The sequence below is a fragment of the Camellia sinensis genome, chromosome 11 (genome assembly GCF_055761805.1).
Source record: "Camellia sinensis isolate YWXY chromosome 11, ASM5576180v1, whole genome shotgun sequence".
In the NCBI taxonomy this organism is placed as follows: Eukaryota; Viridiplantae; Streptophyta; class Magnoliopsida; order Ericales; family Theaceae; genus Camellia; species Camellia sinensis.
Window position 1 is genome coordinate 120,269,396 of NC_138971.1, and position 18,926 is coordinate 120,288,321.

At 35.1% G+C, this 18,926-nt stretch overlaps 1 protein-coding gene across 1 annotated transcript; it reads right to left on the reverse strand.

Moving 5' to 3' along the window:
• Window positions 1-470: 470 nt before the first annotated feature.
• On the reverse strand, window positions 471-15,087 carry LOC114269981 (putative transporter C405.03c). Its single transcript, XM_082894600.1, has 8 exons — window positions 14,516-15,087; window positions 12,068-12,439; window positions 6,998-7,215; window positions 6,312-6,382; window positions 6,123-6,224; window positions 3,111-3,228; window positions 2,850-2,985; window positions 471-913 (listed from the first exon to the last, which is right to left on the reverse strand). The coding sequence occupies exons 1-8, from the start codon at window positions 14,597-14,599 to the stop codon at window positions 851-853; spliced, it is 1,164 nt and encodes a 387-aa protein (XP_082750726.1). The 5' UTR covers window positions 14,600-15,087; the 3' UTR covers window positions 471-850.
• Window positions 15,088-18,926: the final 3,839 nt, after the last annotated feature.

Below are 18,926 nucleotides of genomic sequence, written 5' to 3' on the forward strand. Positions count from 1 at the left end.
ACCGAAAATGACATGACATAATAATACTTAAAAATAAATGAGTTGAATTAGTATTGAAATAATTTTGACACAAATCTGAAATGACACAACGCAAACAAGATTAATACGACACAATGTCCACCCCTAATTGCAAAACATGATGAATAGGCAATTTTCTAGAGGAAATTGTAAATAAGTGAAACAATCTTAAAATAATTACACTACATGTAAAATCTTTTTTTGTGCAAATCTCACACACAAAAGACTTGTACCATCATAAAAATGAGACTATTTTCCCAGTCTTAAACTCAAATGCAATTTCCCCTTATTTCTATGCATACCACATTTTTATTTTAATGCACACCCATCAAATTATGACCTTTTTTTATTTATTACAAATGTACCCTTGAGTAAAATTACTCATAGAACAAAATTCATTTGGATACCCCCAAAAAAACACTTTAGACCTACCCTCCCATCAACAAGGACCATTAGCACAAATGTTGATATTGATCCATTGAAAATATTTGTACAAACATCCATGGAAGTCACAGTTCCAAAGACATGGAACAAGAAGCACCAAAATAAAAAAAATAAAAAAAAAATAAAAAATGAGAACAGTTTGAGAAAAATATATTTATTACATTTTGGGCACAATACACAAGACCATGATGAGAAAGTGTCACTGTAAATCCCATTTGAACAATTAGTTGTACAAGTAAGCATTCGTTACCTTCTCTCGTTGTAGATGCTCTAAGAGCTTCTTCACATTACTTCACTTCACACTGTTGGACTTCCAAATCACCAAAGCGGACGATGGCCCCCCCCAAAAAATTATGATTGTCAAAAAGCAAGAAGGTTTCATGAAATGCTACAATCCCAACATTTTTGAGAACCAATCGGCAAGGTTAGCTATTACAAATCCCGCAAATACCTGTCATGTACACCATCAAAGAAACATAGGAGGGAATTTTTTTCAAATTTTTTTGTAATAATAATGCATTCAAAGATAAGCATATCAAACAAACAACAAAAAACAATTGCTTTCAAATCAACTATCTTTTTACTGAATTCATAAAAGAGGAATTTAACAGAATGTCAATAATCAATACAATTTCTAGGTAAAAAAGAAGTTGGTTACTCAAAAAATGCTAAATGGCATTGATTTTTGTATACAATGTGATTGGAATATCACTCAATAAAGGGGCAGTTAAATTCCCCTTATATCCAAATGAGAAGAAAGCAACAGCTTTCTATGTGCGTCAAAATTCAAATAATTCAAAAAATTTAAGAAAAAAAAGAGAGAGCTGTAGTTAACAATTAACAAAGTTAGTTATGAGAAGTAATTATTCCCTTTTCCATTCTTGTATTGAGTCAAACACACAAGATTTTATTAAACAAGTCACTGCCAAACGAACGGAAAGGAGATGATTTTTAATCCTTTTCCTTTCCTTATAATTATTTTTTTTAATCATTTCTTTTCCTTTCCTTTCCTTTCCTTTCCTTTCTGGCCAAAATTCTCCCTGCCAAACACACTTTAACAGGTGAAGGCATCTAAACATTTAATTGTTCTTTTTGGGGCAAAGTCACAACATAGAGCTTTCACATTTTGATGTGCACAGGTACCTAGTGATTTATGATAAAATGAAGGGGTGAGAAGTCTCTTTTATATATTTATTTATTTATTTACCCAACTCAGAAAATATAATGCTTGTCATTTTGAACAACTTGCTTTCTAAATATTTTTAAGAAGAATTCATACTTTTTCTTGAAATTCTTGACAACTGAACTTATTAAGGAAAGTTTCAATTGTAATTGTGGAAAGCTGGTTGCCTTCCAAGGCAAACATATAGTTAAAAATTTCCAATCATCAAAAAGAATTTCTTAAATTAAATACAACAATACTATGAACTCAGACTCGACTACCTAGAATTATCATTTTGTGGTTATGATTAATGGACCCCACACTACGCAAATTAATCTCTACCACACAATCACCCACCCAAAAAAATCTAGGTGGTTTTGTCTGGGTTCCCAGACTTTTTCAATTAAATAAAGCCCAAAGAAGGATCTCAAACATCACAGGTGTCAAGCCACCACAACATTAGTAGAGACAAAAATATTATGCACTACAATTTGATGCAGTGGAGAGCAGCCCAGCAAAAGAACAGGCATAGGAGACACATATACAACCCCCAATATCTAAATAGTCTCTTTTAAAGAAAAATGGAGGAAAAAAGAAAGATTTATCCAAGTTCATATAAAAGTGCTGTTTTTTTCATCTTCAGTAGACTGTAAAACATTTTTTTCTCTTTCCTCTTTTTGATATGTAGGGTATCCTGGGTCAACTTGCTCGCATCAGACTAAGTCCCTACAATCCAAACAAGACTTCCAAAACAGGGTTTATGCCTTGCGGTCCGTGGCCCTAACTTCCGAAACAGGGTTTCTGCCTTGTGGTCTGTGGCCCCAAGAGTTTTTGGGGGTGAGGGGAGTCGAATCTGAGACTGTGGAGTGGAGGGAGTAAACCCCCCAAGTCCTAAGCCTCATCCACCAGGCCAAACCCTTGGGGTTAGTAGAGTGTAAAACTACAAACCAATAACTAATTTCAACAAGCCAAATAAAAATTAGGATTATCATTTGCTTTAGGATAATATGATTTAACCAAGATATTAGATTCTAGAAGGTTTTTATTTTTTGTTCTTTGAGTCTTAGATCTAGATGAACCAAAATGATCAGATCAGTATGATTTTTTATGTTAATAACATCCCATTAACACACCACACAACTAACTCTGGTGCTTGACGACTCAACTTTTAGGTTTAAAACTTAGTGCATTGTAATCTGGATTTCATTTAAAACAAACTCATTACCTGAACTGAACCAAGAATATATATGGCTGAATAATGACGGCCATGAATTATCATATCAGCCACCATAGCAAGTGGGATGGTGAGAGACATGCCCAAGGTGGCCACAAGTGGAGTTGTCCAAACAACACATAATGCCCTACGTGAAAAAGAGCAGATTTAGATAAGGAACGAACAATTTATTTTCTGGAAAAATGAAAAAAAGATAAGGGAAGAACAATTTAATGTATAGAATTTAGGTCGGAAATAGCTGCTGCTTCATACCAGAAGTAGTCAGAAAGAACACTCCCAATAAATCCATTGGCAATAACAACTTCATCCATTTTAGCAGAATGAGGAATCATAAACTTGGGTTCAATCCCTAAGGCTGTTAATGGCCAGACTGAAAGGCAAAATAAAGATAAATTAGAAGTGAATTCAATGCAATAAGAGAAGATACTAATATTACTGTCAAACAAATGATATTAAAAATTTATAGATATAACAGACATTGTATGAATTTGGAACAGAAAAAACTAGGAGAAAAAAAACACAACATACACAGCAACAATATGAATCAATGAAAGGATTTCCATCATTAATTCTTAGTGAAGGGATGCAAAATGGAAAACAAATATATATATATAGAAAGGGGGAAAAAAAACACAAAAACAAATTTGTGAATCTCTAAAAGACCCTTTTTTAATACTTCTTAGTTGGACAATGCAATAATTACAAATCAGAATCCCTACCACAGGTTAACCAAGAAAACAGCAACGGTGATTAACTTCCGCAAAGAGGCCCATGATCTAGACATTTTTTTTGAAGCAGGGACACTTCAAAATAGGCGCCATAGCGGTGTTAGACACGCCGACATGGGGGCACGCCTGGGACACGAATGGGCCGTTATTTTTTTTTATTTTTTTGCAGGGGATGTCCAAATATAGACACATCAGGGGACACAACGGGGGTATTTTTTATTAAGTTTTGTAAATGTCATTTGGAGTCAAAAGTGCAAAATTAAAAAAGTAAAAAAAGAATATTGTTGGATGTTGAATGTTTTTCCCTCACCATCTTAGCTCTTATCATTTATTATGTCTTTTTTGTGGATGGATGATCTATTATTTTGTTTAAATATAGTGGTTTATATATATATAAAGAATTAATGTTAGTTTTTATTAATTCTGATTGTGTAGTAACATAATATTAATCTACATAGCAAATATATAAAATTTAAAAAAAAATGCCATGTCCCCAGTCGTGTTTGTGTCCCTATTTTTTTGAAATCACCGTGTCCGTGCTTCATAGTTTTTTCCCTTCACCCACATAATTTTTGAGACACAACAACACCACGTGTGATTAAAACACATATGATCAACATTCAAGTTTGTGTCAATTAAGAAGCACAAATTTTCCATTGTTAAAATTTCCTTAAGGTAATCATTTTCTCTCAATAGAATAAGGCATAAGCCAAAATGGTATTTGTAATTTTTCTTTGTTTTCTTCACATCTAAGTTCTTCAACAAACTTCAAAGGTTTTTGGAACTTTGTTATTATGAAGTTATTACCCCAAAATAATTTGGGACAAGACTTTGTTGAGTTGAGTCAGATTTTAACCTCTCATTTTCTCTTTCTTCAAATTTGATTCTTACATAGTGTATCCATTTGGAATTTCACAAGAAACACATTTAGGGCATCAAAAATTAAATATTTGGAATGCTTTTAAGTCTTCATGTCATTATACTATGTTTTAGTAATTAAGGGTATAATGGTAATTTCAATAATTGTTGGATATGGATTGTTGGGGTCACCCATGGGTTTTATTTTGGGTCAAGTTATTAAATGGGTCATTATATATGGGTTTAATTATGTCTAAAATAATTTTAATGGTCAAAAGTCCAAGTTTCTTATTTTGATATTGAAGTAGAATTAGAAATCATTAAAGTTTCTTATTATGATTGAAGTAGAATTGGAAGTCATGGTTGGTCTAGAATATTAGTAGTTGCTAAATATTTATAGTTTCTAAATTTGAGTTATAGTCCTTACAGAATTAGGAGAGTCTTTAGCCTATAAATATACGTGTAATCTCAATGATTGAGGAAAACAGTTAATATTATGAAAATCTGAGATTGTGTTTATGATTGGCCTATCCGTGGTGAGGGTGAAGCGCCTCTCTCTCTCTCTCTCTGTGGCAAGGTTACTGTTTATATCATTGTTCACAGTGCTTATAACAGCCATCCAACAGCCCTGAACACATGTGTTTTTATTCTCAAAATCTTACCCTTTTACATACCCTTAAACTCCTATTTTTTAAATACTTTTGCAGCCACAAACTCCCACCAAATCTAACCCTATAAGTCTTTTGTTGCTGCAGCCAGTATACTTAACCCAAGCTCACTACTTGTAGGAAAGTAATCTCCACTCATCCTACATCACCATATTTCTTCAATTTTACTGTACAATCATTAACAAGGCCTGCTTCCTGAGTTCCCTGAGTTCTAACTACTTAGGGAAGCTACATAGATCCTTCTTGTAGGAAAGTAATCTCCACTCATTATCACGATATCTATCATACACAATCATAGTAAGACATAAGCATGAGAGTAATACAGGCACCATTCAGTAAAAATAGTATGATTAATATAACAAAATGAAATTAAAAACATGGTTAAATGCCTTTAATATAATCAAATTATACGAGGAAAATGAATTATGGCGTGAGCCTCCACCTAAGAAGTTGAGGTGTATAATGGTGCCAAAAGAAATCTTTTATGTTGTGGTGAAACAAACATCAAGCCAAGCCCAAAAGTACCTTTTAAAGTTGATCAACAAACTGATCATGAATAGGCATGGGGTTTTTGCAAAACTCAAGTATGCTGCCTTCATTTTTATCCTAGTATGATAATTGCTTTTGAAAAAAATTACTTCTAGACTCATTATTGAGAAGATAAAGACACATGACAGTCTAATTCAGAAGAATATGGCTAATCAGTGAGTGCATGAAAAGAGAAGATCCGTTATTTCTTCTCCCTTATCCCCAGCAACACTACAAAATCCCTACAGGAGCCCCAAAAAATGACAATAACCAACCTATCAAAAAATTGATAATAAGTTTCTTCTAAAAGTGTATCTGTACTATGGTAAGAAAGAGATTAGTTCAAAATAAAGCAACAGAACCAAGCAAAATGAAGCCACAGAAACCGGAAAGCATAACATAGAATTATAATTGTTTATATGAATCATATAATTAACTTTGATGAATTAGGTAAAAATCATAAGTAATAAAACAATTCTCACCAAGCCACCACAGTGCTACAAGTGTAAACAATCCAATATAACCAAACAACTTTTGCACGTCAACTCTTTCTCCTTCCTCACCAGAAAACTTTTTGAGTAGTACTGCACAATTATTTGAAAAATGAATATTAGCATAATATCATCAACCATACCTCATTACTTGGTAAAGAAAAAAAAATGATGCCTGACCAGTAAATAGCCCGTATGTCACAGCTGAGAGAAGACCAAAAAGATCTCCAACAAGAGAGCGGTTTCCATTTCTTTAAAAGAAACAAAAAGTTCAACTGTCAGTCAATGCCCTGAAACATGCAATACACAAATTGATGAAGAAGATGTGCCAAAATAACTAACAATGCAGTGTTCAGTTATGAAAACATAGCAAGTATTTTGTGCAATGCAAGTATTATTTTTTCACTGTGACCAGAAGTTAAAATTTATGTCAGCAACACATCATAGATGATAAAACATCACCATCATTAACAATTTAGTCCTCTGAAAAAAAACAGTACTGAAGCTGTGTCCAATACTAATGAAAAGAATATGTGGAAAAACTTTCTGAAAACATCTTGCTACAAAAGTACTGGCAAACACAAATAGCTCTGTACATGATGATTATAGATCATATAATACTACAAGACAGATTACTTTTCCATAGATGAAGCTTTACACGAATTCTCTATATCTAGGCATCGCATCTCTCCAAAGAATTCAATGGAACTAAGGCTTGTTGAGTTGAGTTGAGCACATCTCTACAATCAATTCAATAATGCACATTCCACGTCCAATAACTTGGATAAATGAACAGACTTAAATAAGAACAGAATGACACTATAAACAAAACCTAAATCAAAATCAAAATAAATGGAAGGACTTACAAAGAGGCATTTACTGGTGACTCATCTGCGGCCCAAGTTTTCCCTAGAGTTGTCATGGCAACACCAGCCATGCTGACAAATACAGCAACCACCTTTGCTATGTTTAAGGAATCTTGGCCAAGAAATACACCAATGAAAAGTGTAAATAGTCCTGAAGTTGAGGATAATACTGTTGTACTCGCAACACTTGTACGTGCAAGTGCAGCATTTGATAAATACTGCAAAACAGCAAAGAAGCATTAAGACACCGCATGTGTCAAGTTGAGGATAATACTGTTGTACTCGCAACACTTGTACGTGCAAGTGCAGCATTTGATAAATACTGCAAAACAGCAAAGAAGCATTAAGACACCGCATGTGTCAAAAGATAAAATATCAACAATGCTGAAAAAAAAGTCATTAAATAACAAGATGATTTTTTTACATTTATAATGTATCATGGTTGCATGTATATGGATAGGACCAGCTTCATGTCGGTGAGTCATAGGTAAAACTTGAATGCCTTAAATGTCCACGTTACAGACCCTCTTGCTAATTGAGACTTGACCCCTTCACCTCCTCTTTTTGGATTGGGAGGAGATACCACTTCAAACTACCAGCTGACTGTACAAACCCAGTTGACTTATTACCTAGCTCCCCTCCGCCTCTAGGAACCAATGCAAAATCAGTTAGACATGGATTTCCAAGTCATGACATTAGAGCATCTCCAATGGAATGGCTAAAAATGTGTTAGGAAAATGTTTGAGACCCCCAATAAAACCCCCGCGTTTTCACCCACAATGATGTAGAATGTAAGGTGTCAACTTTTGATTTATCACATACTCAATTATGTGGGTCTCTACTTTCTTGCCACATCATTAGAGGTGTATTTGGGGGTCTTAAATGTGGGACTCTAGCATTACTCAATGTGTTACATGACAAAAAGTGATAAAAGTGGGGCCCAATTTTGTATGTTAAGAGTTTGTTAGTTAAAAGAGTGTGTGGATCAAGGCCAGCCTTGAGATTTAGGGGGCCTAAGGCGAATTTCGGAAATGGGGGCCTCTCTTACATTAAAAAAGAAAAAAATTATGGATAAAACGATAAGTTATTTTTTTATTTGTTTGTAGCCATAAAAAAAAATTTACTTGCACATATAATCATTAAAATTATAAACAAAACAATTCAATGAAACAAAATTAGGGCAAATTAGGAAAAAATTATTCAATTAAAACTGATAAAGACCTAGGTAAAAAAATTAGGGCAAAATTATTTATTCTAATAAAATCTAATAGATAAAGAAGGTAAAAAAAAAATTAGGGCCCATATATGGTATGTATTGTTTTTCTTGGACCCAAACACTTTTTTTTTAATATATATTTTCATTTCAATAAATATGGGCCAAACTACACTTATAAATAAATATGGTCTAAACCATACATGACTCAATAAAATAGTTTGGAGCCCTTTAAATTGATCCTAAAAAAAAAAAGGGCCTATAACATTTTACTAAATTTGGGGCCCTATTTTTGGGCCAAAATTTTGGGGCCTAAGGTGCAAGGCACAGGCCTTACTGGCCTTAGGCCAGGGCCGGCCCTGGTGTGGATGCTCCAATGGTGTAGTTAAAGTGTGTTATGTAAGTGCGGGGTCCACTTAAGTGCGTATGAACATATAACAGTACCATTGGAGGAGGTTCAATGTTTGTGTTAAATTAACTGCCATATATGACACTAATGGGATCTATTAAGAGCCCATTGGAGATGCTCTTAAGGAATCGATCAGATAATGTACTGAACACCTAAACCCTACAGCATTGCTATCCTGACATCCAAGCATACGCTATACACAAAGTTTTAAAAGACTTTACTGAGGCTCACCTCAAGGCAAGGCTAAGGCAAAACGCCTCAAGGCTTTGATTTTTAGGCTTTACTTCCCAGAGGCTTGCACACATAGTCACATGCGCCTTAGGTGCGTCTTGTACGCCTTTTATGCATAAGCATATGAGGAGTACGCATATAAAGAGTTTGTCTTAGGGTCTTGTTAAATTTACTCTAGTAGATGGTTTAAAAAGAAAAAAGAAAAAAGAACCCCTTTTTACAACTATATTATATAGGAAAAATTAAGTAAATGACCAATCAAGAAAAAACACAAAATTAATGCTCAGTGAGAAGTTCAATCACTAAAACTAAGAATACCAATTTCACTTTCAATAAAGCAAAACTTCCTTCTTGCACTGAACCTTTTTCACTTTCAATAAAGCAAAACTTCCTTCTTGCACTGAACCTTGAGCATAAAAATATTTACACCTTTATATTTAATTTTGATGTATTTGTTTATTGTTTTAAAACATTTACTAAATATAAATATTTAGAATTTGAAATGCTTACGCCTCAAAGCCTTAAGGCTTACGCTTCGTCTCATGAGAGGTAAAATGCCTCACATTACGCATTCGCCTTTAAAAACTTTGGCTATACAACTGTCATCTGGAACCAAAGTGATCAAGCACAGGAAATTAGCCCTACATGGCAAGCCATTCCTTACATGAATGCACACAAATACAGTGAACTATCCTAACTAACTTCAAAAAATGAACTATGTTCAAAAGATTGGCAGGTTTTATGCTGAGAACTCTGGTGGTAGGTGCACATGACAAGATTAATACATGTAATTATGTGAGCATGACATTTTAGAGCGACCGACATTTTTGCGACAAACTATGATATCAAAAGAAGGGCATCCATAAAGCTAGGAGGGAAGAAAATTTAGAGTAAGGGCTTTTAGTTATTGGTAATCCCATTGGACAAAACTCCATTCATTAGTATTTTTATTCGCTCTATTGTATCTGTGAGTTATGAGAGTTTAGATGTGAATCCAACCCGAGTTGTGCTTATGTAGAGGAGTTTGTACTGACATTCCATATCTTGACTTAAGCATTCCTTGTTTCCCACTTCGCCAACTAAGGGATTGCGGGGCAGTGCCCCTAAAGCCAACAAGTCAAAGTTGATTAACCGTTCGAGCGGTCTTTCGTGCACTCAAGCGGTGAAGTGGTTTATCTAGTATCTCTGCCTGCATTCTAAACTTCTGGGAAACATGTTTTATTGCTCGAGCGGTTGGCCTATATGTAAGCACTGTTTTAGTCACACCGCTCGAGTAGTAAAGTGAACACTCAATCGGTTTTCACGACCCTGTTTAGTATAAAGTGCGTTGTTTGCTATTTTTAGGATTCAACTCGTCTAGATTCTTAGTGAGGAGTAAAAAACAAAGTGTTCTATATCGGAGGATGTTTATGTATTGTTTGCCTTGATGATTTGAGGGTGATCGATTGATCAACGAGCTTCATATTGACTATCATCAAGGTTTATTTTGTACTTTTATTCACAAAAAGAGAGGTGTTCATCGGGGGATTCCAGGAAACTTAGGCCTGAAGTTTTGGTGGATTCTAGAATAGCTTATCAGCGTGGATTCGACATTGGCGTCATGGATTCGACATTGGGCAAAGCAATTTTAAGGTGAAGACAATGGTGGAAGAGGCACATCAGGTTTAATTCAATTCGGGCGTAGATTCGCTAGGTAATTGAGGGTTCTCGTGTGTAATTTTTTTTTTGTTTTCTTAGTGGATTGTTTTGTGGCTTTGACTTGTGATTTTTTATCACAGTTGGAGGAGTTCAATTGTGATTTTTTCCACGTTAAATCGTTGTGCTGATTTGTTGTTGATAGTTTGATTGGGATTGCTATTCATTATTTAAAATTGAATCATAATCACAAATCAATATATCGGGGGTTTTTAGATTTTTTACCTTTGATGGGGAATAGAAAGGAATTGGTTGAAGAAATAGGGTTTAGTTTTGATAATATTTTATGTTTGGGGATTTACTTTATTTTTGGTAACTTTTTAGTTAGGGTTTCTTGAATGTTAATAAATAGACTATTATGTAATATGTTTATGGAGAGTTGATTAACATAATTGTGAGTTTAAGGCAGTGTCCTTTTGTTTAGGGTTGTGGCCATAGTTGTCAAATCGGTATTTGTATCGTGAATTGAAATGGTTTCATACCGAATCACAAATCGAATCGTGAATCGTAAAGATTCGGCCACTTTTTCTAAATTACTTAAAAACATATATTTACACATTTAGATGCTAAATATATCTGATGAATATGAAATATTTAGACTTAAATCAATGAAAATGTTATTTTGAATGATAATCACGTAATTTAATAGGTAATAAGTTAACAAAGGTTATTGTGTAAGATCACCATCTTATCTTTTTTCTTTTTGAGATATTTCTTATCTAGCATTCTTAATAAATATAATAACCAAATAGACAAACTATCAATTTCTAAAATAACAATAATTAACAACGATATTGATATTTGGACAATAAGCATACATATTTTTCTAAGTAACAGTGAACAAATAATAAGAAAGGATTATTTAGAATCTTTTATTTCAAAGCCTAAAGTATTTTAAAAGATATAACTGACCCCACACATGTAATATTCAATTATATTCAATTTAATAAAATAGCAATAGATAATTTATAGTATAACTTTAATCTTAAACATCTTCAGAAGATATATTATGATTTTTTAAAGGGAAAAAAAATGAGAAGAAAGGTTAAAAATATGTTGGGTCTGACTGAATCGAAAATATGTTGGACACAATAATTTCAAAATTTGCATGAATCGTAAAAAGTGAATCGAATCATGAATCGATATCGTGCGATTCACTAGAAATTCACTTCCAAAATAGATTCACGCATAAATTCATATCGATTTTGCAAAAATTACAAATCGAAGCGCGAATCAAATTACAAATCGTAAGATTCTGATAACAGAAGTTGTGGCCCTTGTGTTTCTTCAAATATTATTATTATTCTTCTTGAAACTTTCGATATATCCTTTGGATCATTTGTCCAGATCTTTTAGTTTTGAATCAATTAGATAGTTGAACGGATTTCTTGACAGCTGTTTGGCATCAGTGTTTCATTTCTTACAATTAGTGGTTTTTATGCACAAGATCAATTCAAACACTCCGAAAACCTAACTTGAATAAACAAAGATCGTGAAGAAACTAGACAGAGCAGTCACTTACTTCTGTAATAAACCAAAGAGGGGCAATACAAAATCCATAAGCAGCAATCTCCCTGGCTGTAAGCTGTTTGTGTTGTTTTAATGTGTCGACGTCATCTTTGTGTTTAGGAACTAATGGCCTTCCTTCTTCCTGAGCAGGAAGGTCAGCTTCACTGTCTTTTCTATTCAAAGTCCCTTGAAGTTCCATTTCAAACATATTGCTTTCAGCAGAGGACTCATTACTAATTGCTGCACCTTTACCATTTTCACAAGAGCGTTTTCTTATCATATTATATATCCAATCCTTAATGAATGCTATTGGGAGATAAACCACCATCAGAGAAGCTCCAAGATAGGTCACTGCAAATGGCTGCTTGTAGTCCGTATAAATTCCCTGTTAAAAGGACATATACGAGTTAAGATCAGGCTAGTGGATACAAATTATGCATAGTAATAGTACGATACAATGATTGCAAGTATGAGTAAGAGCAAAAGTTAATCATGAGAAAAGATTAGCAAAACATTAGCTAAACAAATACTTCACAAGGAAAAAAGACAAATCCTACAATCAATTGATAACACAAGAAACACAGATTTGCACAAGACTTTTAGAATTTTTTGAGGTCCTGAACCCTGATCCCAAATAACACCAGCTCTAAAAAAACTAAAGTAAAGAATATCTAAGTTCTTAAAACTGCACACGCCTTGGCCAATATATGGATATATTTTCCAATCTCTCGTTGATGCTTCGAACAAACTAACAAACAATCAGGAAATATTCTTGGAACAGAGAGTAGTGAAATGAGGATTGCTTTTGCTATGAAAACATGTCATCTAGACATCGCAATGTCTGGGATTTTCTTTTTTGGTGGTTTTCTATTGGTTTTTTTTCCGTCTTGTGAACGTCTAAAAAAATTCAAAAAACTTTAGGCTTTTGGGTTTTGCTCAACTAGATGGACTGGAAAAAATTTTAAAAAAGAAAAAAAGTATAAAAAATCTGAAAAAAAATTCCATAAAAGACAAAAAAAAAAGAAGCTAAAAATAATTAGTCTTTTTGTTTTTTTTTTTTTTATAATTTAAAAAAATATTCTACTTTGTAGATTCACCCTATACAAGATTGACTGAAAAAGTAAAAAAATTGACTTAATTTTGAAAAAAGATCATTAAAGACAAAAATGTTCAAAAAAAAGAGGCATATTTTGACGTTCCCAAACATCCTGGAAAGTAAATAGATACCACCACAAAGTGACAAAAAACACTTCAAATTTTGCAACCTTGACAAAATTCTCTTCAATTTTATATAAACTGCTCATGCTCACTGGTCAGAGAAGATCTCCAAAAGGACCAAAACAGAGAAACCAATAAATTCTCTTATGTATGATGCAATTCTACAGACTAATTTTACAGACTACACATCACATGATTTGTTTGCCCCCTTCTGCAAGGACGGTACCATTAAATTTGATAGTTGTCTGTTTATAAAACACAAACAAAGGCATAAAACACACTTAGGATGTGTTCGGATCATGTATGTGAGTAGAATTTTGGATAGGGAAATAAAAAGGTGAGGAAAACGTGTGGATCACGGATTTGGGTAGGATTTAGCTTCTATTGCATTCACATTTTTCTCACATTTTCCTTTCCCTTTACAAATCCCTATCAAAATCCATGATCCAAATATAGCTTTAAAGTTCCTGAAAAAGCAGGAAGCTCAGGTTGTAAGCCGATTGCCTACTACCTTAAAGATCAGAATGACACAATCTGGAGAAGTCACTGATCAGTCACATACTCAATCTGATCTTTTTCAGGCAACTTAGCCTCTAAGTGCTGCCAAACGCAGCAAAAAGGAAATTGACAGCATAAACAAAATTTTTAACAATTAAATTTTCAAAACATTAACTAACAAGTGTCTGAAGCCACTTGACACATCAGCCTTCTCCAGAATGTAAATAACATGCTAGTTAACTCCAACCAAACAAGGTTTAAAGGGAAATTTCTGTCAGAAAGAATCCATTGACCAAACTAGCCCACTGTTTGGTTGCCAAGAAAACTAAATGGAGCTAAAGAATTTGCAGCCAAGTCATATAACCAGGCTTATTTTTTGCTTTTCCCTGAAAGCAAGACATTAAAAAGTAGTATTAAAGGTTTTGCTTCTATTTTACTTAATTTTCGTCCAGTTTTCCCAGCTACCAAACAGTAACCCGGTATGATCAATTTTTATTTTTATTTTTATTTTTTTACCAATCAAATCCTTTACTTCTGTAGAATCAAAATCGATCAACAAGAAGAACAATTCACAATTCATCAAACACAAATAAGTCATCAATTTACACAAATAAAAAATTCCCCATTTAAATCTGAATACACAAAACATATTCATTCAAACATGTTTTTATATACAAATTTGTATGCTAAAATGCAAAATTAAAACCAAGGGTAGCAAAAGCAATTAGAGGAAGAACTGTGTGACCTGGGTTACTTCGGCAGAGGATACCCAGATGATAACAACAGCTGCAATTAGGAACAAACCAGCTTTATATCTCCAACTCGTCATGAATCCACCAAAGACCCAGAAATTAAATTTGCAAATTTAATCAAAACTAACAAAGATCTGTGTTTTTCTCTCCGATATTTGAGTAAATTCACGATCTTTCACTTTGTCACCGACACAAAAACCAAGAAAGAATAGGAAAAAGAAAACCCAATTGGTTGATCTGGGCTATTGTTGCCGCTCTGGCTAGAGAGCGGAGGAGAGAGAGAGAGAATGGAAGTAGGAAAGACCGACAAGTTAGGAGGAATAGGAGAGGGAATGGGAAGCAAAAATGTATTAAAATTAAAATCTGGTGGTTAATTTCGTTGATTCATTCTCTTCTCCTCTCTTGCACCAAAAAAAAAAAAAAAAACTCTCATTCTCTAACGTTCCTCTCTCCTATCTGTCTTATTAAAGGCTGGCTACACTCACTTTCATAATTTTTTTGTGTCCTTTTCTTTCACTCTCATGCTCTTAAATTGGAAAAATTGGACGTCACGTGGTGATGGCTCAACTCAATCATAAATTTTTATGTATTTATATATCAAAAAATATTAGAAATTTTAAAAATTTTATTAAAATTTTTACTAAATATCTAATATGAGTGTAGAACTCATATGAGACCTAAATGATGTGGGTTCGTAAGACATTTGATAAAAATTTTGATAAAACTTTTGTGGCCTTTATTACTCTTTATATATTTTTTAATTCAGTAGTATTGTTAATGTACATATTAGTACTAATTAGTGTTATGTGATTATTATTGATCGCATCTATTATACAAATTATAAATACTCAAAATCTCTAAAATTATGTTACGTTATCTGTTAATATAGTAGTTAATACATTAATTGATATATATAATATTATTTTTTTTAATTATTTAATATAAAATTATGAATCTCACCTATTATACTAATTAAAACATATTTAGGATATCACGCAGTTATACCCTAGGACCAATAAATAACTTCTCCTTAAATTGCTTCTGGCTTCGTTTAAGAAGCTAAGTTTGGGAATTTTTTATTTTTTATTTTTTTTGGTTATTTTAGCTATAAAAAATAAAAAAGACTTTTTATCTAATAAAATAAAATATCACATTCAACTCATAATCATTATTGAAACAATAATTTGAGAGAGTGATAGAGAATAGAGAGAGAGAGAGAAATACTGAATTGTTCAGTTGTTGTATATATGTGTAATTACAAGGAGATGTACACCTCTCTTTTATAGAGAGGAAAAGAGACATAGGGTGCCTTAGCACCGAAAGCATAACGGAAAGAGGGAACAACAATTATGAAAGCATAAACATAATGATAGACTACAATGATGACTAACACTACTAATATACAATATTAATATACAATAATATACTAACATCCCCCCGCAAACTCAAGGAGGGAAAGCATCAACTAAGTTGAGTTTGGAAACAAGATCATGGAAGCGGCCAGGAGGATGAGCTTTAGTGAAGATATCAGCGGGTTGATCGACTGAAGCAATAGGGAGAAGATGAACAGTACCACAGGTAACATGCTGGCGAATGAAGTGACAATCAATCTCAATATGTTTGGTGCGATCATGAAAAACATCATTGTGAGCAATCTGAATGGCACTCTGATTGTCACAATAGAGAGGGGTAGGACCAGAAGAAGAAACACCCATATCAGTAAGGAGCCAGCGAAGCCAGAGAAGTTCCTGAGTAGTATCAGCAAGAGCTCGGTATTCAGCTTCGGTGCTAGAGCGGGCAGTGAGGGATTGTTTTTTGCTACGCCAAGCAAGAAGAGAATCCCCTAAGAAGAAGCAGAAACCTGTGGTAGAGCGTCGATCCGTAGGATCCCCAGCCCAATCAGCATCGGAAAAGGCACGCAGTTCAAGAGAGGAGGAAGCAGAGAAGTGAAGGCCATGGAACAGAGTGCCTTTGAGGTAGCGAAGGATGCGGAGTAGAGCAGTATAGTGGGGAGTGCGGGGAGCCGACATGTACTGACTGACAATGTGAACAGCATAGGCAATGTCAGGACGAGTGACTGTAAGGTAGACAAGACTGCCGACGAGCTGGCGATAAAGAGTAGCATCAGAGAGAAGAGTCCCATCGAGAGGAGTGAGACGAATCTGAGGATCAACTAGAGTAGAGGTAGTTTTGCAATCAGTAAGACCAGCACGAGCCAGAAGATCGGATGTATATTTGGCCTGGGATAAATAGGAACCAGTAGAGTCATGAGAGACTTCAAGGCCTAAGAAGTAGTTAAGAGTACCAAGGTCCTTCATTTCAAACTGTCGGTGGAGAAACTGTTTGAGGCGGAGAATACCAGCTTCATCATTACCAGTGATAATCATATCATCCACATATAGAAGAAGAAGAGTGGTACCATGAGAAGTAGACCGTATAAAAAGAGCTGAGTCATAGGAGCTAGAGGTGAACCCGAAGTCATGAATGGTAGAACTGAACGTAGCAAACCAAGCACGAGGCGCCTGCTTGAGGCCATAGAGAGCACGATGTAGTTTGCAAACCTGATGAGGTTGAAAAGTGGACCCAGGTGGAGGTTGCATGTAGACCTCCTCAAGAAGATGACCATTGAGGAAAGCATTTTTGACATCCATCTGAAAGAGCCCCCAGTGGCGAGCAGCAGCAACGGCAAGTAAACTGCGAACAGAGGTAAGCCGAGCAACAGGAGAGAATGTCTCCTCATAATCAATACCATATTCCTGATTGAAACCCTTGGCAACAAGACGAGCTTTGTAGCGTTCAATAGAGCCATCAGAATGTGTTTTGATTTTGTAAACCCATTTGCAGCCAATTGCAGTCTTGCCAGGAGGAAGATCAACAAGATCCCAAGTATGAGCTTTGTCCAAGGCCTGGAGTTCATCAGTCATAGCTTGCTGCCAAAGAGGATTAGTACAAGCCTCACGATAGAAGGTAGGTTCATAAGTAGAGAAGGCAGCAGATCCAACAATATAATCACGAAGATGGAGAGGAGGTTGAGTTACCCGGCGTGGTCGACCCGTAGGAGGATCGGTGGGAGGAAGAACCGGTGGAGAAGGAGGTGTGGCAATAAGAGGTAGACCTTCAGAGGGAGCAGGCTGGACAGCATCAGGAGTGAGCAAGGGCGTCTCGATGAATGAAGACCCTGTATCAAAATCAGCAGAGAAAAGATCGATGGAAGGATTAGTAAACAGTACAGAAGTGGAAAGTGTGGGTAGGTGAAATGAGGAGAGCGAGGAAAACATTTGGTGTTCCCAGAAAACGACATGGCGAGAGATACGAAGACATTTAGAGAGAGGATCCCAACAGCGAAAGCCTTTATGTTCAATTCCATATCCAAGAAAGCAACAAAGACGAGAACGAGGTTCAAGTTTGGTGTGTTCATGAGATTGAAGAAGAACAAAGCAGGCAGAGCCAAAAACCCGGAGATTGGCGTAAGGAGGAGGAGTGCCATGCAGACGTTCAAAGGGAGTTTGATTAAGGATGACAGGGGTAGGAGCACAGTTGATAGTGTAAACAACAGTGAGGGCAGCTTCCCCCCAAAAGTTTTCAGGACAGGAAGAAGACAGAAGGAGAGCACGAGTAGTGTCAAGGATATGCCTATGTTTCCGTTCAGCGCGGCCATTTTGCTGGGACGTGCCAGCACAAGAACGATGAGGCAGTGTACCATGATGCTGAAGAAAAGAAAGGAAATCTGAATCCCGATATTCCATAGCATTGTCAGAGCGAAAAATTTTGATGACTTTAGAGAATTGGGTGTGGACCATTTGGGCAAAGCGATAATAAATGTGTTTAAGTTCAGACCGATGTTTCATGAGAAAAAGCCAAGTAAATCGGGAAAAATCATCAATAAAGACAACAAAATAACGAGATCCCCCCATAGTAGGAGTAGGGGAGGGTCCCCAAATATCCGAATGTATAAGATCAAAAGGTGCAAGGGAAACAGAAGTACTTTTATTAAATGATAAAGCAGGTTGTTTAGCAAGTTGACAGGGTATACAATCGAAATGATCGGGAATTACATGACCCAACTGTCCACTAGAAACCAAAGACTTTAAGCGATTAACAGAAATATGCCCTAAGCGACAATGCCAAAGATGAAAGGGAGATAATGAGGAAGTAGAGGTAGGAGCAGCGATCTGAGGAGAGGTAGGAACATGAAGGTGAATGAGTTCATAGAGACGTCCACGCTTACGGCCGATCCCAATAGTCTGCCCCGTCTGAGGGTCCTGTACCAAACAATCAGTAGCAGAAAATGTGACAGTTAGACCAAGTTCACATAATTGACCAATGGAAATAAGATTTAAAGTGAGAGCAGGGATATGATAAACTTGAGGTAGAGATAAAGAAGAGGTGGAAACAGTACCAACA

What these genes read in the sequence shown, in the direction of transcription:
- LOC114269981 (XM_082894600.1), bottom strand. Translation starts at nt 14,599, where the DNA reads ATGACGAGTTGGAGATATAAAGCTGGTTTGTTCCTAATTGCAGCTGTT. An exon ending in CCTCTGCCGAAGTAACCCAG is followed by an intron (nt 12,440 to 14,515) that starts GTCACACAGTTC and finishes TCCTTTTAACAG; the next exon opens with GGAATTTATACGGACTACAA. An exon ending in TCACCAGTAAATGCCTCTTT is followed by an intron (nt 6,383 to 6,997) that starts GTAAGTCCTTCC and finishes TTTCTTTTAAAG; the next exon opens with AAATGGAAACCGCTCTCTTG.